This window comes from Pseudorasbora parva, chromosome 3 (genome assembly GCF_024679245.1).
Source record: "Pseudorasbora parva isolate DD20220531a chromosome 3, ASM2467924v1, whole genome shotgun sequence".
In the NCBI taxonomy this organism is placed as follows: domain Eukaryota; kingdom Metazoa; phylum Chordata; class Actinopteri; order Cypriniformes; family Gobionidae; genus Pseudorasbora; species Pseudorasbora parva.
Genome location: NC_090174.1, coordinates 18,966,532 through 18,992,615, shown reverse-complemented (window position 1 = coordinate 18,992,615; position 26,084 = coordinate 18,966,532). Strand labels below are relative to the sequence as shown.

General features: G+C 36.3%; 1 protein-coding gene across 6 annotated transcripts in view; it reads left to right on the top strand.

The window, feature by feature from the left end:
• Nucleotides 1-26,084, top strand: part of specc1 (sperm antigen with calponin homology and coiled-coil domains 1) — a 175,474-nt gene that overhangs the window by 63,642 nt on the left and 85,748 nt on the right. Inside the window, exon 1 of one of the 6 annotated variants that reach the window (XM_067437986.1) lies at nt 12,704-13,043. The exons of the other annotated variants lie outside the window; for them this stretch is intronic. Within the exon in view, the coding sequence (XP_067294087.1) occupies nt 13,004-13,043 (40 nt within the window). The 5' untranslated portion in view covers nt 12,704-13,003. Of the gene's footprint in view, nt 1-12,703; nt 13,044-26,084 lie in introns of those variants that run through there. 6 annotated transcript variants of the gene reach the window in all.

Below are 26,084 nucleotides of genomic sequence, written 5' to 3'. Positions count from 1 at the left end.
CACGCATTGCCGCAAATGAGTAGAGCAAGCCAACATATCAAACTGCAGGAAGTGAACTGTTGTAATTGTAACGTACACACATACAATAATAATAATAATAATAATTTGTTTGAATTATATAGCGCTTTTCAAGGCACTCAAAGCGCTTTACACTGAAGGGGGGAATCTCCTCAACCACCAATGTGCAGTGTCCACCTGGATGATGTGACGGCAGCCATATTGCGCCAGAACGCTCACCACACACCAGCTGATTGGTGGAGAGGAGACAGAGTGATGAAGCCAATACGGATAGGGGGATGATTAGGAGGCCATGATGGACAGTAGCCAATGGGCAAATTTGGCCAGGATGCCGGGGTTACACCCCTACTCTTTATCGGGATTTTTTTAATGACCACAGAGAGTCAGGACCTCGGTTTAAAGTCTCATCCGAAGGACGGTGCTCTTTTGTCAGTATAGTGTCCCTATCACTATACTGGAGTGTTAGGACCCACACAAACCACAGGGTGAGCACAACCTGCTGGCCTTACTAACACCTCTACCAGCAGCAACCTAGTTTTCCCAGTTGGTCTCCTATCCAGGTACTGACCAGTCTCAGCCCTGCTTAGCTTCAGTGGGAAAACAGTCTTGGGCTACAGGGTGATATGGCTGTTGGCCAAACACAAACAGCTGTTTGCACATCACATACAGCTTGCACACGCACAGAAATGTATTGTCAACACTGTTCTGTGATTAATCAATAAAATATCCTAGAAACTGAAAAGTTCTAGCATATATTTCTTAGTAATTAAAACCCACAGCTTCACTATAGGTAGAGAGACGCTGCCAGGTAGAATTAATTCACATGCAATCGCTCTCTCAATAATTAATTCATATAAATGTAATCTTTACTGTGCTACTTTATCTATATCTGATTTAGAATGAGCAGAAATATGTGAGATATATAACAACCTAAAGACAAAAGAAAAATAGGCTGTTATGTAGGAGCATTAGCCTTGTGCACAGCGCTATATTATATGCCATAGCTGTCTCAGCTCGAGGGTCAGGCTTACTTTTCATTAATGACATCATCGGTGACTAGTCAACGAATAACCCCTACGATTGTGAATTTTTTGAATATCCACATTTTTTCTCCACCTCTTTTTGATGTATATAAAATCACTTTAGTAAATTTAATTTTATGTGGACACCAGAATGGTAACGTCTTGTATTTGACCTATTTATTTGTGCTACTGCTTGTAATTAGTTTATTTGTTTATTACTTGTCTTTTTTGTAAATTCAGTTAAATATTTTAAATCAGGCTTGTGCTGTGTCAAGCTAGTGTGTAGAATAATTGCCCCATTGTAAAAAACAATTATTGTTATCAAACATTTAGGTGAAATAATTGACCATATACATGGTATTGGTGATCGATATTGGTCCCAAAAACCCTGATTGAATCACCCTTACTGACTATGGTAAACTAATTAATTAAATAATAAGAATATGAAATATGAAAAATGAAAGAATATGAAATGGAGATACTTAACAGAAGCATAGATGCCATTCTACCTATGATGTAACAAGTTCTGGGTTCATCAGGGTTCTGGTTGACCTGTAGTTATGTAGTTCCCTTTAAAAGTTATGTAACAATTTTTAATTAAAGAAATAGGATAATGTGTTATTTGTATGCTATGAGAGATGGGTCTTTAACCTATTCTAGATTTAAACTGACAGAGTGTGTCTAGCCCCTGACCAATGCTAGAAGTACTCTGTACCACAGTTTGGGTGCTAAATAGGAAAAGGATCTACCACCTGCAGTGGATTTTGATATCTAGGTATAATCAGCTTTTTCTTACAACATAAGATTTATTTCAACTATATTGGACTGGTACAACATGAATAAATAAATAATCATGTCTAAGGAACAGGACATGTTTTACTGGTTGTACAGTAAACAATAAATAAGGAGCCTGTCTAAAGAACAGGACATGCTGTACTGGTTGTACCCTTTTTTTGTCCTTTAAAATACTATAATAGTTAAACATAGACATAGACATAGACATAGCTAAAAATGTGTACCGTGATGCTATATTATTCTGCTTGTTCAATTTTTTCAATGTAGTAGGCTAGATAATTGCAGTATTTTTCTTTGCGTGAAAAAGTGATTTATGCGCATATATGTCACTCAGCGCGGCATCATGTCAGGCCCGTAGAGAAAGCTTTATTCGGAAAATTCAAATTTTCAGTATTTTGTTTGCCTCTGAAACCATAGATATTAGACTATCTAAGAAGTAAATAGACTACACAACAAATCCACGCTCATTGAAAAACGAAACAAAATTCACTTTAAAGAAAGACTTTTATTCAAAACAATAATCAATGCCTGACCCCACTCCATGTCTCTAGAGTGACATATGCACATCTTATGTATAACCTTGTTATAACCATGGGCGTAGGTTTAGGGGGGGACGCTAGGTACTAGTCCCAATCAATATTTTAAGATGGCAAAATTGTCCCCACCAATATTTTAGCAAACTCTTTCGTGCTGCTATATGGATCGATTCCGTATCTTCTCGTATTTACAAGCAAAACGACGCGTCCCGCCGTATCAAACCAATACGGAACGCGATGCACAAGATTGGGTTTTAGCAGCTTTGCTGCCATAGCGACAGAGTCTCGAGAACATGCGCTGTAAACTTGCGCGCTTTTTTAAAAACATGTCGAGCTCGCGTCCACCGTTTAAACGCAAGAGGATCCTTGCTTCTAGGTAGGCCTATTGTTTTTTTTGGATAATATATTAATATAATATTCCATACATTATCAAAGCTTGGCAGACTTATTTTTCTAGTCATTAGACCGGTTAATTAATAGATTATAGCCTAATTAATGTTATAATATTTATAATTTAGCTATAGGCTATATTAATAATAAATAATCCTGTCATATAAAGTTTGACATTTTAAAAATATTTAGATAAAAATGTGACAAATAATTGCATAATAATATAGTCATAATAGTAAATTAATAAATAAAATTTAATTTAATGTTTGAATTTCAGAATTTTTTTTTCAGTAAAGTGGTTACTGGTTCAAAATGACTGCTTAAAGAGACAGTGCACCCAAAAATGAAAAATCTGTCAATTTCCTTTTTAAACCTGTATACATTTCTTTGTTATGTTGAATTCCTACCATGGAAGGAAATGGTGCCCCCAAAGCAGCCTGGTTACAAACTTCCTTTAAAATATCTTCTTTTGTGTTCAGCAGAACAAAGAAACTCATACAGGTTTGGAACATCATGAGGGCGAGTAAATGATGACAGGATTTTTATTCTTGGGTGAGCCATCCCTTTAAAGTGCACCAATATAGGCTATTAAAGAGTTCTTTAGAAATAAATAAAATAATCAAATGTAAATTAATATAAAATGTGTTCTGTTGCAAGCTTGCATATGCCTACTTGATTTCATGTTTATTGTTGAGCTGTTGTCCTTGATTAATTGTCACTCTTATCACTACTATCACTCTTTAAATGCCAAGTTCATAAATGATTTTCAAAAAATGATTCAAAATTGGTTTGGGAAAAAAAACTTACAAACAAAATAACTTATTTTCAATATAAAAAGTGATTGTGCATGATTATATAGCATTATGGCTTTAAAATAAAAAAATGTGGTTATAATGGAAGTAAATGGGGCAAAAACAGCCACGAACAGTAAATGAGGGAGAAACAAAAACTGATCCTGTACAAAAACTAACAATGCATCAAATCTAAAGTTGTTACTAATCTTTGACATGCTCAATAATGTGATAAGATGTGATAATAAATCCAGTCCACAATCATTTTTTATATTGAAAATAAGTAATTTTGTGTGCATGTTGTGTTTTTTTACAAATCAGTTTTGAAAATCATTTATGAACTTGACAATTAAAGAGTATTTTGTCTTTTATTATTATTATGGTACTGGATTGGGCTGAAAAGCCTCATAAATTAATAATCGTTCATTCCTAAACTATGTTGCATTTCCATACTCAGTAATAAATAATAGACTATATAATCTGGGCAAACCTGGTGGGATGTCCCCACCAAAGCTGAGACCAAACCTACGCCCTTGGTTATAACAATATGTATAATCCTACTCATGCTAGTTTTTGTTTTTATAATGAACATATGAAATAAAAAAAATATTATAGGCTAATATTTAAACAGGCACATGGACATTTTCCTTTATGGGAAATATAATATAACATTGGATATAACTCACAATACTCTGACATGTTTAGCCATACAGATAAGTGCAAACATAATTATAAACTATAAACTGTAGAGATGCTCCGATCAGCATTTTTGGGGCCGATTACTGATCACCAAGATCATGATCCGCCGATTGCCGATCACAGAATCACAGGCAGGGGAATGGGAATCTTTTTTCTATAATCTTGCAGGGTTTGCATCATAGGAAGCAGTATTTGCCAATCGACCAGATACCAACCTTTTTGAAGCCTTCTTTTTATCATATAGAATTATTTATAGGGGATTTTACAGATATTCATTTAGGGAATTGATTATTTCTGTAAATGGGGGAATTCCCCCCTTATAGGTGACTCTTGTTATATAAATGTATATAATTATCTCACCTAAATCTTTGATTATGCAGTGCATTTTTATTTTTAAAGACAAATCTTTCAGGTAGGTCTAACAAGTATTGAGGTAAGAAATACTAAAGAAATTTAATAAAGAATCAAATGTAAATTAATATTGGTCTTCCCTGAATAAATTCGATTAATCTTTACAAAAGTTGCCAAAGCTAGACATTACAAAAAAACCAAAACAAGAAAAGTTAGTCCTTACAAAGTGTCAAAAGTTAGCCATTCAAGAGCAGTGAGTGTCATTAAGGTTAATCAAACAATAAGACAGAGCGAATACACAGATACGGTTACATGCAGTTATACAAATGTTAAAGGTCCACTGAAATCAAAATTTAAGTTGTTTAGCCTTTAGGATGACTGTGTTAGCCTTAAAGTTATGAATAAGCTGGTATGTTCCAAAACTATGACAAAATTTGCATTTAGGAGATACAAGCATTAAAAATTTACAGTCTCCCACTTCCGTTAAAACGAATCTCAGATTTTGGTGACATCATCGCAGACTTCACTTTCTCGTCAAATCTTCTGTCCAATCAAAATGCTCTCTAGAATCTAAAGCCCACCCCCTTACACTGCTGAAGCTGCGGCTGAAATCGGTCAGTTGTTAACGCACATTTACTAATTTCTACATGGTGAAAGGCACATAGCACACTATATATGTGATAGGAAACCATTCAGTGTAAATATGCTTTAATTTGAGGCGAATTAAATCTGTTTTCACGTTAGTTTCACGCACCGCAGCCGTGCACACATCCCGTGTGTGTGAGATCACAGTCTCTTGGAGAGCGTGCGAGTGCTGAGTGAACACTGGCAAGACGTAAAAATAAATGCAAATGATAAACTTTAGTGACGATGCAACAATGCCTCGATTGTGCAAGTGGCAAATCCTGTGTCAACTGTGTGGTGCTGGGATATACATAAACTTACCAACATGTGTTACATACTTTTTGGAATGACTTATGAGGAGAAAAAATATGTTTTAGTCGCATAACAGCGGTTAAAGGAAATGGCATCGTTTCGCAATAGTTTTTTTTAATCGACATTTATTAGCCAGATTTGCGCAAATCTGTAATCAAAGCACGGCTAATGAGAGAGCAGTCCAAACTAATTCAAGTGGATTCAAGCTGATTTGCAAACGCGTTTGACCCATTCATAGAACGTAAATTAACCGTCAAAATGTGCACACTACGCAGTTCAGTTACGGTTTAACTTCTTGAACCCAATGCTTCTTTTCTCTTATATATCTACATAAACAGCAAATTGTTTGTCAATATAGACCCCCTTTAATATAACCGTGGGCATCGCACACCATCTTCGCACAGGGCCTTGCACTCCCATTGCGACAGGCCTGTATACACTGTGTGGTAGAGCGAGGGAGAAGTGAGAGTGACGGTTAGCTTAGGAGCGTAGGAGGGACCCGGTTTCAAATAAATAAATTATTTGATCTGATAAAGAATGTATATACAGTGAAACAAGTCTCATTTTGTCAAACAAAATATTGCATAATTATAGCATGATTTTCGATATCGGCCAACAAGATATCGCAATAACGATATGGAGTCGATATACCATGCACCCCTAGCAACCACCCAGTAAAGCATTACAGTAATTTTAGCCTTAAGGGAATGAATGCATGAATTAACTTTTTTTTTGCATTTGATGTTGCATCTTTTTTGCATTATGATGAACAAACCAAACAAATAAAAAGTCCACCCTAAACCTAACCCGTGCAGATTGTACGAAAACATATAAGTGAGATCATACAAGTTCGTCAACAATTTGCCAACATGTAAAATAATAAAATGTAAAGCCTCAGTATCAGATTGCCATGATATTTTTTGGCAGATAGTAACAATGCTTTATGGAGACTTATCAGCCACTTCTACAGTATATGACAACTCACATCACCTTAGCCAGCCATAGCAGGCGGGCATCATTAATATTTCATGAAGCTATCCTTTGCTGTTAGGTATCAAAAGTGAAATGAAGTGAGAGGCATGTGGTCTCTTGTCTATAAATAACATCTATGCTAGAGTTAGTGGACAACTTGCTCATTATGCCTAAGGTCACTTGTCATTGTCTTTTAATTAACACTCCCATTTCCAATACATCAGACTTTACTGCTCTGTGATGCTGTATCAGTTATCATATAGAGACTGTCTGCTTATGTGGGGAGTTAAGTTGGCTGTCATAGCACTTATGTCCTTGTCAAATGTATTAAGTGTATGATTCAGTGTTAAGGATTTAGCATATGTGTGAATAGTGCATTGTCATTCTGTTTCACTCTTACAGAAGTTGAGACTCAGCTGAACTCTTGTTTAGCTGAAGTTGATGGTTAATAAGCTGCCTTGTTAATCTCTGCCAAGATAGGCCATGTTTCCATTCTGCTAAATAAATCCTGCAAAAATAAATACATAATAAGAATTTAAAAGAATTAAAACGTTTAGGGTAGGGCTAGGCATTATGGCCCAAAAAAATTATCATGATATAATTTTCCATATTAGTCAATATCGATAAATATCACAATAAATTTAAAATCTTTATTTCTTTAAAGTTTAAAGGCATATTATTGCTCCTGAGTGAAAGATGTAGAAAACAGACAGTTAACTGTTGTTTTAAACTATCCTTTATTTTTAAAACATGACACTCAACCCAACCCAAAACAGGTGAAGAATTTATTAAATTAAAAGGCATTTATTACTAATTAAAGGCAATAGTAATAGAGTAGAATATTATTAATATAAATATAATATATAAAATAAGTATCCATAGTAATATCTATTACTGAAATTAATTAATTAATAACATTTGGCTCTCCTGACTGCAAAGTCAAAGTGTTTTAAAGATAATGTTTGTCAATAAACAAAAATATAAAAGCCAAACCTATAAATAAATGACACTGACAATATAAATAAAATAAATAAATAAAAATGTTAACTGTGGTCCGCATTTGTTTACTCTACACTATAACAGGGCTCGACATTAATGCTTGTCTGCTTGTCCAGGACAAGTGGATTTCTTGAAGTGAAGTGACTGTGAAAGAGAATTTTACTTGCCCGATGGACAAGAGCCTGATTAAAACACCAATAACAAAAAATAACTAACGAATCACCAAAATTCAAGAAGGATTCTGCATTAATTTAGTGTAAGTGGTGATTGATAGTGGATAATATATAATGTAATGAACTGATGGTAATAATGAATGAATGTCGTTTGAATGAATTGTTTGAATTAATGACTCACTCATTAAGACTCACATGCTGCTACCTTCTGGTGGTTTAGTTTCATATACTTTTCAACATTTATTTTGTTTATTCAAACACAACTTTCATAACATTATTTAATGCAGTTGTAATTTTTCAGTGTAAATTATTTAATTTGATTGATAACAGCCCTATAGTGTCTTATTTTAATATAATGTTTAGATAAAATTTAAGAATATAATATGAAACCTGAAGCATAGCCTATATTTAATAAGATTAAGGGGAAAATTCCCTTTATAAAAGGTAAAAATATCACAAATATGCAGATTTTAAATATGTCAAAGCTGATTGAACACTGGTGTCCAAAGGACAAGCACATGAACATGCTTAATGTCGAGCCCTGAATAATATAATTATATACTTAATTTTGTATGTTGTAAAACACTAAAACGCAATGAGCAAAAAATCTGAATCATGAATCTATACGGTGATTCATAACCATTCAAATCTTTGTTTGAGGATTGTTAACAAATCTCGGAAGAGAAGACAATGCTGAATAAAGTTGTAGTTTTTGTTATCAAAGTGTCAAACTAACTGCAATAATGAGCCATTAAAGACCTATTAAGTTGATTTTAGGCAAAATAGCAGTACAATTTTAAATACAGTCAACAAGCGCAAATAAGAAAAGACCTGCCAGCATGGCTGGAAGTCTCAAACCAACTGCAACAATGAGCCACTAAAGACTTATTAAGTTGATTTTAGGCAAAATAGCAGTACAATTTAAAATACAGTCAATAATAATGGTTTATCACTTTCGACCAATAGGTGGCACTATTACGAAACTGATGTGGTGTAGTCAGATTGAGGAGACAATGACATGCAAAGTTTGGTGTCAATATGTCAAAGCATTGCAGAGATACAGCCTCAAGAGTCATTTTTGCATCATTGCTCAACTCTGTTGCAGTGGTATATGAAAACTTTTTTGTCTATCAACATGAAATCCTTAACTATTTGTCGGCATGGTCTGAAGACGATACGGTTCAGTTTTGGTGAAAATCGGACAAACGGTCTAGGATGAGTTTGAAAAAAAGGTTTTTAACAAATAAGATGGAGGACAGACAGGTTTGCAAAATATGATAAAATTGGTATCCATCTTCTCGGCATGAGCCATTGAATGTACTATGACCAGTTTCATTACAATGGGTTAATTTAATCAAGTTATTCGCATTTCTGTACATTTTATTACAACTTTTGACCACAAGGTGGCGCTGCCCCAAAACTTTTTGAGTATCTTCAGGACATGGAGCGGAAGACACATACCGAGTTTTGTAACGATACGCTAATGCATTCGTAAATTATAGTATTAGGATTTTAAACCATAATACTGCATTGAAGTCAATGGGAATTTCATGTTTTGTTTTATTATAGCGCCACCAAGAGGCACAATCCCACCATTTTTTTATGTGTCCTTATAGTGAGCCCATACATATGTGTGTCAAGTTTGGTGAAAATATCTCATTTTGTTTTGGAGTTATATACATTTATATGAAAAAACATGTAAAAAATGGCTGACACCTGACTTTGATTGACCGAATATATCTGCTTGGGCCCTGTGTACCGTGGGCAAAGGGGTACAGACTGCAGTTCAGTGTTCCAATACCGGTCATCGGTATGGTCTGAATTGTGGTGTGCCCAGCCCAGTGGCCGGCTGGCCAGCCCCCTCTCCTGAGGAGCGATCGAGGTCGCCTCCTCTGTGGAGTTTTATGGAAGTCGATGCTGCGATCCGTCGTCTACGACACTCGGGCCACATTGACTTCCAGCGATCGCATGCTGCTCTAGCCACCTCTAGAAAGACTGCAGCTGGGCAGCGAACGCTTTCGCACACCGAAAATCCTCCCCGACTAAGCCCTGCCGGGTGGCCGCTTCAGGGGGTCGGGCAGGAGGCTCGGTGGCTCAGAGACCAGCCTTGAGAGGCTGGTTCCCCTAGTAGAATATCTTGGTGCATGGTTATGCTCCCGAATATATCTGCTCAAAGTTTTCAGCTTTGAAACTTACAGGATATTCATATATTACCATGACCTTTTATATTTCAAAGGCTCATGGGAAAGTTGATTTCTCAATTTATGACCCCTCTAAAAAATATTAGCTGCACATTTCTTTTTATAAACCCTCCTGAAATGGCCCCACTGAATTCCATTGTAAGTTCTTTAAAGTAAAATGTTTTTTTGAAAGCTTTAGGCGTAATAGAAAATGTGGATCTTGGCTTGTATTGAACTTGGAACATTCCTTTTTGTCTAACAGTAATAACTCATGTATGGTCAGTTACATGAGATGGTAAGAGGTCTAGGTGGACACAGACCAGATCAGCTGTAGTTTACAGAGGCTTTGTTTTGCCTCGGTTTATGACTGTGGGTGTGCTACAGGAGTGCAGATTAGAACTGGGCTTATTTACCAAGGGTGGAGCGGCTTTATGTAACCTCAGTCAAATTCAGAAATAAGACCAATAAAAAAGGATATTATAATAATTGACACTTATTTAATAACTTTAATAATTCACACACCCTATTAAACCAAAGACTTTAGTACTTGAGTAAATTAAAGAAGGAGAGGCTCACCAATAAATTAGACAATAAAAACACAGAAATAAGTCATTACACTGTTCTTTGGAAATTTTGATTCAGAATTATGTGGTCAGATTGTGTAATGCTAAACTGTACAACTGACTGAATTTCTATTTAGCTTTGCTGATTTCATTTTTCGAATATCACACCATGTTGTCTTGCTGCTCTCATAATAAAATAACTCAAATCAATATGACATGCCTGCTTATTTATTGATTTGGTAAGAAGATGTATAAAAAGCAGATAATCTTGGTTTATTTTACCATATGTGACCTTAAACCTCAAAAATAGTCCGTCGTAAATCGCAAGTATATTTGTGGCAATAGCTAACAATACATTATGGGTCAAAATTATTGATTAATTTGGACAACAATTCCAGGTCCAAATAGTTGCGTCTTGGCCAAATATTGTTATATCCCAACAAACCATACATCAATCTAAAGCTTTTTTATTCAGCTTTCGGATGATGTATTGACCCTTATGACTGGTTTTGAGGGTCATATATTAAACCACATTTGAAACTGATTTTAGTACTTTGAAGAATTTAAAACTAATTATATTTAATGTTTAAAATAAATATGAACTATTCTGAATTATTTTTTCGGTCAGTATAATTAGTGAAATTGATCATGTGATCCAAAGAGCATATTTAGCGTCATTCATCTGAAATCATGCTGAACAACATGATCATCTGGTTTGGCATGAAAAGATAGATGTTTTGCGGTTATGAGTTCTGAAAATGTATGGGTGTGAGTTTGGTTATAGAATGCAGTTGTTACACCTATAAATAACTGAACTGTGTCTGAACGTAACCGTATTAAGGACTCAAATACAGGACTGAGAACCGTATTCTATTGCAGTGTGAACATGGCCATAGAAGCGCTTTGACGATTGTTGTGTGACAGGGTTAAAAGACACACCCACTGTAATTAAATACAAAGACATTTTTAATGGTAATATGCATTTACGTGACGAAGGAATAACTAGCTAGCAAGTATGCTGTAGTAGTTGTAGGCTGTACAACTTGTAGGCTGTGGTAACTAAGGGGCCATGCTCAGTGGCTCCAGTATGTCATCGAGCCACGGTTTTAGCCCCGCCCAAAAAAACCTGAACACAGAAATGGTGAAAAACTGTTTCATGGTCTAATTTCAGTACTACACAGTTCACAGTTTTTGTAAATGGTTTCAGCAATACATTTCTAACGTTTATAATGTGTTTGGAACAGATCTCAGAATTGCCTATTATAGGGACTATAAAAGGCTATGCATTCAGCAGTATACTTTGGGGTTTATACACACATGAATATCAGATTGGAACATTACATTAGTATCTGCAATGTACTGTTTACAGAGTCCTAGACTATTAGTCCTAATGATGATTTTTCAGGTTTCACACAAACTTGTGTAGTACGTGCAGCTCAACAAGAGAGACAAACCAAAAACTAAAACATTTTGAAATGTATGTTGTTGTTGTTTTTGTTGTTGTTGTTTTTTACTTTTAATATAATTTGTAATTAAATAAATTAAATAAATTAGATAGTTGTATTATCTAATTATCAATTAAATTAGAGACTTTTCATGGTATCAGATTTCTGTATGAGATGTATGTAAATGATGTAAAATATAATAATGAAACTTGTTAAGAGATTGAGATGTGAAAAAATATTTAGTTTAATAAAAGAGGAAAAGAGTCAGGTAGCAACAGAGATGGAAATTATATCTGTATTGTCAAGCCAGGGACAGATTCAGGCAAAGATGGCATGTTTTTTTCCTAGCAAGAATATTTAACGCACATGCAGTCTACATGAATAGAGAATGAGGGGGAAGGAAGGAGCTAAAGAAAATAACACATTTATCTTCTCATGCCTCCTACTGAGAACAGAATAACAGTGGATCTGTCTAACTCAGGGGCTTGAATCTACCTTTTCGTGGCAATGCAGCAATCCATGAGAGAAACATGTGGTGGCTTTGTACATGTGTGTCCCTGTATAATCGCCTCCTTTCTGCCTCCGCTACAGTCCTCTGCTACAGAACAGATGAATGATGTCAGAAAAGTTCATGTGGAAGGAGGCAAATAGAACCTCCTCTTCTTTCAATCTGTTCCTCTCCAACATACATACTCTTCATTTCTGTAGATAAAGGTAAAGTAAAGGGAAGGCAGAGCGAGATAAAAGAGGGAGTTGCTTGCTCTAATTTTCATGCTTCAGTTGGAGGAGGAGCAGATATACAGAGAGAGGCCACGCCTCCAAAACAGTGACTTGACTAATAACATACTGAATACACTCTTGCTGCAGCTTCTGCCTGACGTTGAGAGAGAGAGACAGAACAAGTGAATGAGAAGAAGACTGAAAGAGTTGCACTGGGACAGACTGACAGTTAGCAGGAATGTTGTCTGGCTGCTGATTCACTGCCAGCAGGGCGAGAGGAGAGGACAAACACCTCTGTCTCATTGTCTTTGTCTCGTACGCACCACCGCCAGTGAAGTGAGTGTGCACTGTCAGGTGTGTCAGAGCTCTGCTTGGATGGATTAGTGTCTTCTGTGGAGCAGCGTGTAGCAGCCATGGGGAACCAGGAAACCCGGGTGGAGGAGCCGGACACAGGTCTGACTAACATATCACTGTTCTAAAAGAACTGTTGTATTATTCATTCTCAACATCTTCTTTCTGTCATTGGCTCTGTTGTGACCAGGGTCCGCCTGCTGCAGCTGTAGGGGTAAATGTAAATGCATGATAAATGGAGCTTTTATCCACACTTGACCGGAATAGTGTTCTCACTATAATGGAATATGATACCTCGAAAAATATTCATATTTGATACTATTGTCGATACTGCGGGGAAAACTGCAATATGATATATATATATATATATATATATATATATATATATATATATATATATATATATATATATATATATGGTTTTATTATTATCTTTTTTGTGATAATTTGTCATTTTTTTTGCAATAGCTTACAAATAGCACAGGGAGGCTTTATTTGAAACATGGAATTTTCACAAAAAGACAGATAAGAAAAAAGAACAGATAAATTGCAAACAATAACAAATAATTGCAACAGAATAAAAACACAAATAAAATAAACAGTTTTAAGTTTTTCAGGTAGGTCTAAGAGTTGTATTTGTGTAAATACTATAGAAATTAAATAAAGAAATCAAATGTAAAATAACACTGCATATAATTCACTGTAAAAATGAAATACCGATTACGGCTCACAATTAAAGTTACATTAGTTATTCATTCAAGTGCAAAGAGTGGCTTTGTCTTTATTCTCTAAATAACATGACAGACAGCATAAGGTATATTAGGCTGCTATCATTTTAAGAGCGCATGTACAGATGCAATATACAGTTACACAAAAACTTTTCCAATTATTTACATTTCAAAAATGACTTTTTGCCTGCATACTTGCATTTTGAGACTTGCCGTTTAAGAGTGAGATGTTTGAGAGGCTGCTTTATGTGTGTGCCACTTATCAGCTTATCACCTAAAGCGTTTGGTGCGAGTGCAAAACCTGCAGGAATGAGTAAAATTATGTGCAATAGCAACCCTGTGCCGAAATTCAGTACCTGTAATACCAACAAGATTCCACTGGAGCAAATGAGATGAGCCAGTGGGACGAGTTGGGTATGTCAAACTGTCAAATTGTCTTCGGAAATAAGACAGAACGTGCTGCTGGTACTTTCTACAAACCCGATTCCAAAAAAAGTTGCGACACTGTACAAATTGTGAATAAAAACAGAATGCAATGATGTGGAAGTTTCAAATTGCAATATTTTTTTTCAGAATACAACATAGATGACATATGAAATGTTTAAACTGAGAAAATGTATAATTTTAAAGGGAAAATAAGTTGATTTTAAATTTATCGCATCAACACATCTAAAAAAATTTTGGACAAGGCCATGTTTACCACTGTGTGGCATCCCCTCTTCTTTTTATAAGAGTGCAAACGTCTGGGGACTGAAAAGACAAGTTGCTCAAGTTTAGGAATAGGAATATTGTCCCATTCTTGTCTAATACAGGCTTCTAGTTGCTCAACTGTCTTAGGTCTTCTTTGTCGCATCTTCCTCTTAATGATGCGCCACATGTTTTCTATGGGTGGAAGATCTGGACTGCAGGCTGGCCATTTCAGTACCCGTATCTTTCTTCTACACAGCCATGATGTTGTAATTGATGAAGTATCTGGCCTTGCATCGTTATGTTGCAAAATGCAAGGTCTTCAAGGTGAAAGAGACGACATCTGGATGGGAGCATATGTTGTTCTAGAACATGAATATACCTTTCAGCATTGATGGTGCCTTTTCAGATGTGTAAGCTGCCCATGCCACACGCACTCATGCAACCCTATACCATCAGAGATCAGAGACTTGAGTTCTTGTCCTCTTTAGTCTGGATGACATGGCGTCCCAGTTTTCCAAAAAGAACTTCAAATTTTGATTTGTCTGACCACAGTAAAGTTTTCCACTTTGCCACAGTCCATTTTAAATGAGCCTTGGCCCAGAGAAAACACCTGTGCTTCTGGATCATGTTTAGATATGGCTTCTTTTTTGATCTATAGAGTTTCAGCCAGCAACAGCGAATAGCACGCTGGATTTAGTTCATCCCTGACAATCCACCGTGTGTTTTCTGGAAGTATTCCTGAGCTAGGGATGCTCATTTCGGTTAATTTTCCAGACGACAACCGATGCTCATTAATCGATTATTAAATGTTAAATGGTAAGATTATAATATTGAATTGGCATTACATAAAAATACAATTGAAGAGTGTCTGTGACCTGTTAAAAATACTTTTTTGCGTGTTTATTTTATTGTGCAAACAGCAGAATACAGAACAGCTTAACAACAGAACCTAGATTCACACTAGAGCCCTGACTTTTTTACGCCCTATAGGGCCGGACTTCAGGCCAATTTTCACATCATACCTAAACGCGGGCTGGGCTTCGGACCTTTTTTAGGCTTCTCCTTCGTTTTATATTTATTTTATTAATTAAAAGAAACAATGTGCTGCGCTGGTGGAAACAACATGAGGCCATAATAGCTTGCGCGACTGTCAAGACATGACTCACACATATAGAGTCCAGCAGCAACGCACGTTTCTTCAGCTGCTAGAGTTATGGCCTTTTTACAATTGGTTCCTTCATTTGTTTTCTCTGACCAAGTAGGCTATCTATCTGATTGCAAAATGACCAGGAGTAGGCATAAATGCCTTCCGAGATTCTTTCGAGACGTATTTAATTCCGATTACTTAAACAAACCAATTCAGAAGGTGTGTGTATCTGGTTGTTTAAACCACGTGTTAATTTTACTCCTGGCAAATGGTTAAAAAATAAACGTGTGTGAGAGCATGTTATGGGCTATATGCTGTAGTCAGATAGATATGATGGTGCTGCAACACGCATCGCCTCAAATGAGTAAAGCAAGCCAACGCAAATGGACATAAATTAACCTTAAAATAAGCCTCAAAAACACAATGATCTTCAATAAAATTGAATAAATGATCATACCAGTGCTTAGGTCGCTCTCTCTCATATTGCGGTCTTTGAATTTGAAATAAGCTGCTGAATAAACTGCATCTTGAATCTTTTGCTTTTGTTGCTGTGAATGTTAATATAGGCTATACCTTGGGAATTGAAGATCTGATTTATATTCATTTTGCAGAGGTGTAAGGAAGATAAGACAAACCTCATGTTCTTTTTTTTTATATTTGTTTAGATTGTTTAGCTCGTTTCGTTTGCGAGCGACGTTGCGAGCTGTAGGCTATCAGCCCTCCTCAGCTCGTCAAAAATGCCTTTTACTGTGGAGGGAATATTATAGTAGGCTAGGCTAAATTAACTAACATTGTGATGCTTGAAGTGTTATATATATGGATTTTATTATAGGCAAGACAAGTCAAGAGTTGATTTGAGAGGCTAAATTGATTAAACATGTGATTAACTCACTGTTGGCCGCTGGTCGTTTGGTCTTCACTTAAAAAAATGAAAACTTTTATTTAACAAACAAAAAAATGCTATAAATATTTTTCTAAATTAACTTAATAAATAACCGAAACAAAATATAACTAGTTTGACATTAAAAACAAAACTGAACTATTTTAATGGCTGCAACAATAAGCCAATGTAAGCCCAAAAGAAAAAGAAAAAAACACGGGCTCCAGTCAGACTCGGGCTGAGATTTGTGATAAGCTTTCGGAAAAAAACCACACTACGAAAAGCATTAAACAAGGCTTCATATGGCACTGATGCCCGGGGAATACAGAGACACCTCACTAGAGTGGCCAGCCTTGGGTAGTGATGTTCATTTGCTTTCCTACACCAGTCAGGAGCTTGTAGCCTATACTGTTCTGTATTGTATAACCGCATAGTTTATTTTGCACGTAACTTAGTCACCCTTTCTGTCGAAATGGTCCCACACAGTATGCTTCTTTACCGTTGCTTCATTTTGCAAAATATGTCTGTGTCAGCACGTGTTGTTCGTTGCATGTATCGACGCGGCCCGTGAGTAAAAAAAAAAACAAACAAAAAAAACTTTAAAGCGTTTAACTGATGGTGTTAATCAGTCAAAAATCTTACTATCGGTTCACGGTTAAATGGTCAATATGAGCATCCCTATCCTGAGCCCATGTTGTGATTTCCATTACAGTAGCATTCCTGTCTGTGATGCAGTGCCGTCAAGGGCCTGAAGCTCACAGGCATCCAGTATGGTTTTCCAGTCTTGACCCTTACGCACAGAGATTGTTCCAGATTCTTTGAATCTTTGGATGATTTTATGCACTGTAGATGATGATAACTTCAAACTCTTTCCAGTTTTTCTCTGAGAAACTCCTTTCTGATTTTGCTCCACTATTGACTGTAGCATTGGGGGAATTGGTGATCATCTGCCCATCTTGACTTCTAAAAGACACTGCCACTCTGAGAGGCTCTTTTTATACCCAATCAGGTTACCAGTTGACCTAATACATTGCAAATTGGTCCTCCAGCTGTTCCATATATGTACATTTAACTTTTCCAGCCTCTTATTATTAACTGTCCCCTACTTTTTTTGAAATGTGTAGCTCTCATGAAATCCAAAATGAGTCAATATTTAATATGATATTTCAAAATGTCTCACTTTCAACATTTGATATGTTATCTAAATTCTATTGTGAATAAAATATAAGTTTATGAGATATGTAAATGACTGCATTCCTTATTATTTCCCAATTTGTAGTGTCCCAACTTGGAATCGGGTTTGTATTATCAAGTCAGTTGCCAACAGACACAATCAAATTCTGCCCCCAATTTTAAGAAGAATAATGGAGCCCCACAAAATCTAGTTTTGTGGATATTGGTGTGCATGCCAGAAATGGGATTTACACTGAATGAAAAGAGTCTCAATGCTAAAAAAAAGTATATAATCTCTCTATGTGTGTATGTTTTGTTACATATCGACAATCCAGCTTGGGGGATAAACCTTCTATTGCATTTCCATTTCAAAGTTGCTTTATTTTAACTATCCGTAATTGCAGATAAAAAGCAACATTCTGCGTTATCTCAATGTCCTCCTGTACATCCTCTTCTTGGGTCACTCTTTCTCCATATCACTTAATATATTGTGCTGTCACTGTTCTTGTCTTATTTACTGTGGCTCATGAAAATTGACATTCAGTTCAAAAGCAATGTTATCAGTGCAATAGCAAATCTTCTCCTGTTCTGGTAATTGAATCGTGGGCTTGATGAGTGAAAATTATGAGTTTTTTGAAAATTGAGTATTCTGTGGTTGGTCTTATTTGTAAGAACACTGGTATAGCTTTGTTTGCAAGACTAGCTGGAATTTGAAGTCTTGATGTGTGTGTGGCTCGTAAATGAGGATGTGTGTTGTCTGGCAGAGAGATTGTGGCTGACTGCCACATTTACCACTGCAGGAGCCTTATCTAAAATGGAAAACGCTGCCAAACTCTGGGTGTTTGAGATGAAACAGTAGATTCTTATACTAAACACACACACACTCTCCTGAGCTGAGGTTAGGCTTTATCTACATATGCAGCTTTACACCCTTTGACAAAAGTAAAGATTGTTTTAAAAAGTATCAGTTGCACTGCTGTGAATGTTCAACAAAAAGCATGTTGATGTTAACATTTCACTTTCCAGATGCTAATAAGCTCTAATTAATCAAATATCATTTTTTAGTAAAGCAGGCATTGACATTGAACGGAGAATAAATACATGTAATAACTTAATACATAAGTTAAGGAAATACAGTAGGTTGGAGCATATCTGACTAAATACAGTGGGTACGGAAAGTATTAAGACCTTCAATTTTTCAATATAAATGGCTGTTATATTGCAGCCATTTGCTAAAATTATTTAAGTTCATTTTTTTCTCTCATTAATGTACACACAGCACCCCATATTGAAAGAAAAACACATTTTTGTTGACATTTTTGCAGATTTTGCAGAAGTATTCAGATCCTTTGCTGTGATACTCATATATTTAACTCAGGTGCTGTCCATTTCCTCTGATCATCATTGAGATGGTTCTACACCTTCATTTGAGTCCAGCTTTGTTTGATTATACTGATTGGACTTGATTAGGAAAGACCTTACAGCTCACAGTGCATGTCAGAACAAATGAGAATCATGAGGTCAAAAGGAACTGCCTGAAGAGCTCAGAGACAGAATTGTGGCAAGGCACAGATCTGGCCAAAGTTACAAAAAAAAAAAACAGCTTCACCGAAGGTTCCTAAGAGCACAGTGGCCTCTATAATCCTTAAATGGAAGACATTTGGGACAACCAGAACCCTTCCTAGCCTGGCCGTCCGGCCAAACTAAGCTATCGGGGAGAGGAGCCTTGGTGAGAGAGGTAAAGAAGAACCCAAAGATTACTGTGGCTGATCGCCAGAGATTCCGTTGGGAGATGGGAGAAAGTTGTAGAAAGGGAACCATCACTGCAGCCCTCCACCAGTCATGGCTTTATGGCAGAGTGGCCTGACAGAAGCCTCTCCTCAGTGGAAGACACATGAAAGCCTGCATGGAGTTTGCTAAAAAAAAAAAAAAAACTTTAATGACTTTAATCAACCAATCAACCCTGTCTTTAACCCAATTGAGCATCTCTGGAGAGACCTGAAAATGGCTGTCCACCAACGTTTACCATCCAACCTGACAGAACTGGAGAGGGTCTACAAGGAGGAATGGCAGATGATCCCCAAATCCAGGTGTAAAAAACTTGTTTCATCTTTCCCAAAAAGACTCACGGCTGTATTAGATCAGAAGGGTGCTTCTACCAAATACTGAGCATATGGTTTGAATACTTAGGACCATGTGATATTTCATGTATTCTTGTCTAATAAATCTGCAAAAATGTCAACAAATCTTTTGTTTTTTTGTTTTTTTGTCAATATGGGGTGCTATGTATACATTAATGCATTATTGAGGGAAAAAATGAACTTAAATGATTTTAGCAAATGGCTGCAATATAACAGAGTGAAAATTTTAAGGGGGTCTGAATACTTTCCGTACCCACTGTATATACAAGCGCTCATATTTTGGCTGAACTACATCTGTATGAAATCATTAATTCAGAGCTCAGTGTTTTGAACACTTTCCCAGTAAAAACAAAATTATGTTTGTGGTTGCTAAAGTAATTTGACCTTTGATAAACGTTTTAATGCACTTACTGTACATACATTTTGATCACAGTATAGTATAGATTTCATTCTTTTTTTGTTGTCTGGGGACTATAAATGTCAAGAAAATCCATCCAGAACTGTACTGTAATTATATTTCATTTGTAATCACACAGCGGTGTTTTGGCCGTAGGCACGATGCTGCAGGTAATTACAGTGTGCTGATATACAGTCATGAGGTCAACTAATGACATTTGTGTGGTTTTTACATTCAAAAACATCAAAACTAATAAGTAATAGGCTATTTTCTACACTGGTTTTGAGGCTCCCTCCTGAACGCTGGGTTTTGATGGGCGTGCCACACCGACCGGAGACTTGGAAGTATACACCCACGGCTGGGATTGGATAATATTTGCATATTTAATCTATGCCCCTGCCTGCTATATTCAAATCTATGCCCCTGCCAGTTCAGTTCCCATGAGGGAGGGGTTGTTTTGAAAGTGGCAACCGGAATGATTCAAATACATCTTCATCAAACAAATACAATGATTTATTTCTCATCCACCGGCGATTGATTGGAATATTATTTCTGTTACATAGCCCGCAAGATCATTCGATATAAGCACGGACACACACATGTGTGCGCCCTTTAAATGTCAAGTCAAGAGTGAGAGAACACAGCAGAACAAGAAAAGAATATAATGAGATTCATCGGCTACAGGAAACGTTTGACCTCTGTAATTGCAAACAAAGGCTACTGTACCAAAAATTAACATTTATTTACTCGGGTGTTCAAATACTTATTTGCAGCTGTATCATACAAATAAATAGTTTAAAAATCATACATTGTGATTTCTGGATTTTTTTTTAGATTATGTCTCTCACAGTGGACATGCACCTACGAAAACAATTTCAGACCCCTCCATGATGGAGAACTTGCAAAATAGCAGGGTGTTCAATATATTATATTGCCAAAAGTTTTGACACACCTGCCATTACATGCACATAGATTTTAATGACATGGCATTCTTAATCCATAGGGTTTAATATGGACTTGGCCCCACCCTTTGCCGCTAACAGCTTCAACTCTTCTGAGAAGGCAAGTTTAGGAGTTTTTAACCATTCTCTTAGCGTTTGTGAGGTCAGGCACTGCTGTTGGACAAGAAGGCCCGGCTCACAGTCTCCACTCTAATTCAGGCCAGTCAGTCAAGTTCCTTCACACCAAACTCACTCATCCATGGCTTTATGAATCTAGCTTTGTGCACTGATGTGCACTAATGACATTATAATTGGCTAAAATGCATACACTGGTTACTTTTCTTCTGAACAAGTGTGCACCTGAGTCACACCGGAGTGTTGCTTTCACATTCACGTGAATCGCGGCAGAGTTTGAGTGCAACCAAACTCAGTTTGTGGGTTCTAGGGGTTCAGTACCTCACTGCACACCAAGCTCCAAATAACAGCTTTCACATTAGCATTTTTTTATGCGAACCGTGCCCCATTTGGAACTAAACTGCCAGTGTAAAAGCCCCGAGACAACAGAAGAAGAACATATTTTCTCACATGCAAAGTCAGATAACAGTAATAGTTTCAGCTTGTTACAATAATGTAATGGCTTGAGTTATTGTAGCCTATTCCCTAATGAATTAAACATATTATCGTTTATTATCATACAGATTGAGAGTGTGAATGGTCTCTGAAACATCTGATCAAGGTCTGTGTCTGAATTTGCTTCTATACCAAAAGTAAAGTCACATTCTCTCTCTCTCTCTCTCTCTCTCTCTCTCTCTCTCATGGAGTGGGTTTGCGTGAGTGGATGCGTGTGTGAGAGCGTTTCTAATTGTTATATATTGTTGTTTCTACGTTTTTCTTTTTTCTTTTTCTGAAATATTTTATTTTTTATTTTTTATTTTTTCTCTTTTTCTTTTCTTTTCTTTTCTTTTTTCTTTTCTTTTCTTTTGATTGTTTGTTTTTTCCTTTCTACTGTGCGGCCTTGGTTGGCGTGCACATGGCTTCTTCTCCTGCGGGGGGAACGCCGTCGGTTTCCCTCCGGAATGGGTTTAGATGTGTACCGGAGGCGACCGCTTCGATTGAGGATGTATTGGTTGTAGTTGGTGATCAGATTGGTCACGAAAATATAAATTCAGCATCAAGAATGAATAAGGCTGTAGTAGTGTTTTTGAAGAACGAACAATTTGTAAATCAAATAATTGAAAATGGGCTTTGGGTGAAAGGAATGTTTGTGCCGACAACTCCGTTGTATGCACCGGCTACCAAAGTCACAGTCTCAAACGTTCCTCCGTTCATTAAAAGTGAAGCGATTGTTAAAGAATTGTCTCGTTTTGGGAAAATAGTCAGTTCAGTTAAGATGGTACCTCTAGGATGTAAAAACCCGGCACTGAAACATGTGCTGTCTTTTAGAAGACAAGTTCATATGTTTTTAAATTCTCAGGATAAAACTTTGGACGTGTCTTTTAGAGTAAATGACGGCGATAGCTCCTATGTGTTATATGCAAGCACCGAAAGCTTACGGTGTTTTGAGTGTGGTGATATAGGCCACAAACGATTCTCGTGTCCACATAAAAATAGACCAGAGGAGAATCGGATAAGAGAAGAACAAGAGGTGGAAAACGAAGTTACAGTGGAGAGTCAGGTTGACCAGAATCGGATAACAGAGAAAGTCTCGGCAGTTCAAGGCGTGGATACTGTTCAAGAGAAAGAGGTGAGTGCAAATTCTAGTGATTCTGCTGGTTTTTTGCTAGAACAGCCTTGTAGCAGTGAAATAGCCTTAAAAGGGGTGACTGCTGTTGAAGAGGTGGTTTCTGATGAGGTCGTATTTATGAGTCAAGATGATGGAATAAAAAATGATGATGACGATGATGATGATGATTGTTGTTCTGATATGTCTGATTGTCCAAAAGAAGGTGAGGATTTATACACAGTGGAACAGATTAATGTGTTTCTGGATGAAACAAAAGGCAGAAGGGTAGAGGTTGCTGATTATTTTCCGGATTTGGATAAATTCATTGCTTCAGTGGTGTGGGCGCGGAAGACGTACAATTTTTCCGTGTTATCGCAACAAAAGCGCTTTCAGTTAAAAAAACTTTTAGGCACGATTAGGCAAAAGAAAAGAGTAGGAAAGGAGGCGAAGGGAGTTTATAAAAAAATATAATGGCTGGTTGTCTGTCTCTTTGTTTGTCCTTTCTTTTCTGCTTTTCTTTATCTCTTTTTCTCATGGAGCCATTGCGAGTAACATCCTTAAATGTAAATGGCCTTAGAGATAGGAAAAAACAAGCGTTGCTTTTAGAATCTTTGAAATTAAAAAACTCTGGAGTAACTTTTCTTCAAGAGACCCACAGCGATAAAAGTAACGAAGTGGAATGGGGCTTATGGTGGGAAGGGAAGTATATCCTTAGTCACGGTACTAATGTTAGTTCGGGGGTTGCAATATGCTTTAGTCCGAGTTGCAAGGTTAATGTTTTATCTAAACATGAGATAGAGCCTGGTCGTGCATTAGTTGTAAAAGCTGAATTAAATACTTTTAATATATTTTTTGTGAATATCTATGCACATAATAAAGGATCTGAGAGAATTGTCCTTTTTAAGAAAATTGAGGCGTTTCTAAGTGCATTAAAATCAAAAGATATTGTTATTATGGGAGGAGATTTTAATTGTACTTTAGATTTTAGCATGGACAGGAATAGTGAAGAAATACATTATCAGTCTTCATCTGTTTTGGCAAACATTGTTAAAAAGTTAGAGCTAAATGATGTATGGAGAACTGAAAATCCATCCTTAAAACAGTATACCTGGGTTAAGGCTTCAGAAGGAAGGGTTTATGCGGCAAGATTAGACAGGTTTTATATTTCAAATAACTCAAGGAATAGAGTCTGTAATGCTGATATAATCCCTAATATTATCTCAGATCATAAAATGATTACAATAGATTGTGTATTAGCAAAGCAAAAAAATGTGGGTTCATATTGGCATTTTAATAAGAAGCTATTACAAGATGCTGTTTTTTGTGAAAATTTTAATTATTTTTGGCAAAAATGGCAAATGCAGAAAAATGATTTTAGAGACATTATTCAGTGGTGGGAAATTGGAAAAACCCAAATTAGGGTTTTCTGTCAACAATACTCTTGCTTTTCCTCAAAAATAATAAAAAGTACGATTAAAGAACTTGAAACGGAGATTCTTGAAATAGAAAATAAAATGTTGGAAAGACATGAAAATATATTACAAAATGTTATCAAAGAAAAAAAGCTACAGTTAGAAAACTTATTACAAGGAAAAGTAAAAGGAGCTCTTATTAGAGCTCGTTTTTCTCACAATAGAGATATTGATGGACCAGCATCTTTCTTTTTTAATTTGGAACAAAAAGTGTGTCAAGAGAAACAAATGTGGTGTTTAAGAAATGATAGAGGTGATTTATGCTATGATCCATCTGAAATGAGTAAATATGTTGTTGATTTTTATTCTAAATTGTATGATGACGAAACGACAGATTTGGATTGTAAAACTGAATTATTGGATTCAATTCCAAAACTTGACTTGGAGAATAAAGATCTTCTAGATTGTATTTTAAGTTTTGAAGAAGTAACTAGAGCTGTACAAGAGTTATCAACAGGAAAGTCTCCTGGTTTAGATGGTCTTCCCTCAGAATTTTTTAAATATTTTTGGGGAATTATTGGTAAAGATTATTATGAAATGATTTTATATTCGATACAAACAGGTTGTTTACCTACTAGTTGTAGAAGAGCAATTCTTTCTCTTCTACCTAAAAAAGGTGATCTTACTTTGCTTAAGAATTGGAGGCCTGTAGCTTTGCTGACTACGGATTACAAGATCTTCTCTAAGTGTATCTCTAATAGATTGAATGAACATATGGGTGTATTAATTCACAGTGATCAATCTTATTGTATAAAGAATAGATGCATTAGAGATAATTTATTTCTTATAAGAGATGTCATTGATTATTCGATGTTAAATGATATGGATTTAGGAATATTATCCCTAGACCAAGAAAAGGCTTTCGACAGAGTGGATCACTCTTATCTGTTTGATGTTTTAAGCGCAAATGGCTGTGGAAATGGTTTTATTTCATGGATTCGATTACTTTATGAAAAAGCCGAATGTATGGTAAAAGTCCCTGGAGGGCTAAGTATACCTATAAAAGTCAGAAGAGGAATAAGGCAGGGTTGCCCACTTTCGGGTCAACTTTACAGTCTAGTTATTGAACCCTTTCTGTGTAAATTGAGAACCTCATTAAAGGGTTTATTCATTGAAGGATCGTTTAACAAACCCATACAACTTTCGGCTTATGCTGATGATCTTACTGTAATAATAAAAGATAAAGAAGATATACAAAGCATATTAAGTTGTATTGAATGTTATGAAAAGGCCTCTTCGGCCAAAATAAATTGGGGGAAGAGTGAAGCTCTATGGTGTGGAACCACAAGCTTGACACCAAGACTACCTGGAAATGTTGAATGGAGTAGAGATGGTTTAAAATTTTTAGGGGTTTTTTTAGGTTCTGACTTGTATAAAAAGAAAAACTGGGATGGACTGATTGAAAAGATGTGTGTACGGTTGTCCAACTGGAAATGGCTAATCCCTAAATTATCATACAGAGGAAGAGTCTTGATCGCAAATAATCTTATTGCATCTTCATTGTGGCATAAAATGGCTATTTTGGATCCTCCTTCTGACCTCATGAAGGAAATTCAGAGACAATTGGTTAATTTTTTTTGGTCAGGACAGCATTGGCTGAGAGCGGCTGCCCTGTATTTACCAATTTGTGAAGGAGGTCAAGGACTTATTGACATTGAATGCAGAGTTGCTGCTTTTAGATTACAGGCTGCTCAAAGACTTTTGTATAAAAGGCACGTCAGATGGACAGATGTGGCCTGTGGATTGCTGAAAAAAGGAGGACAGTTGGACCTTGATCGACATCTTTTTTTAATGGATCTTGATGGAGTGGACTTAAGCGGTTTAACACCTTTTTATAAGACAATGCTTAGG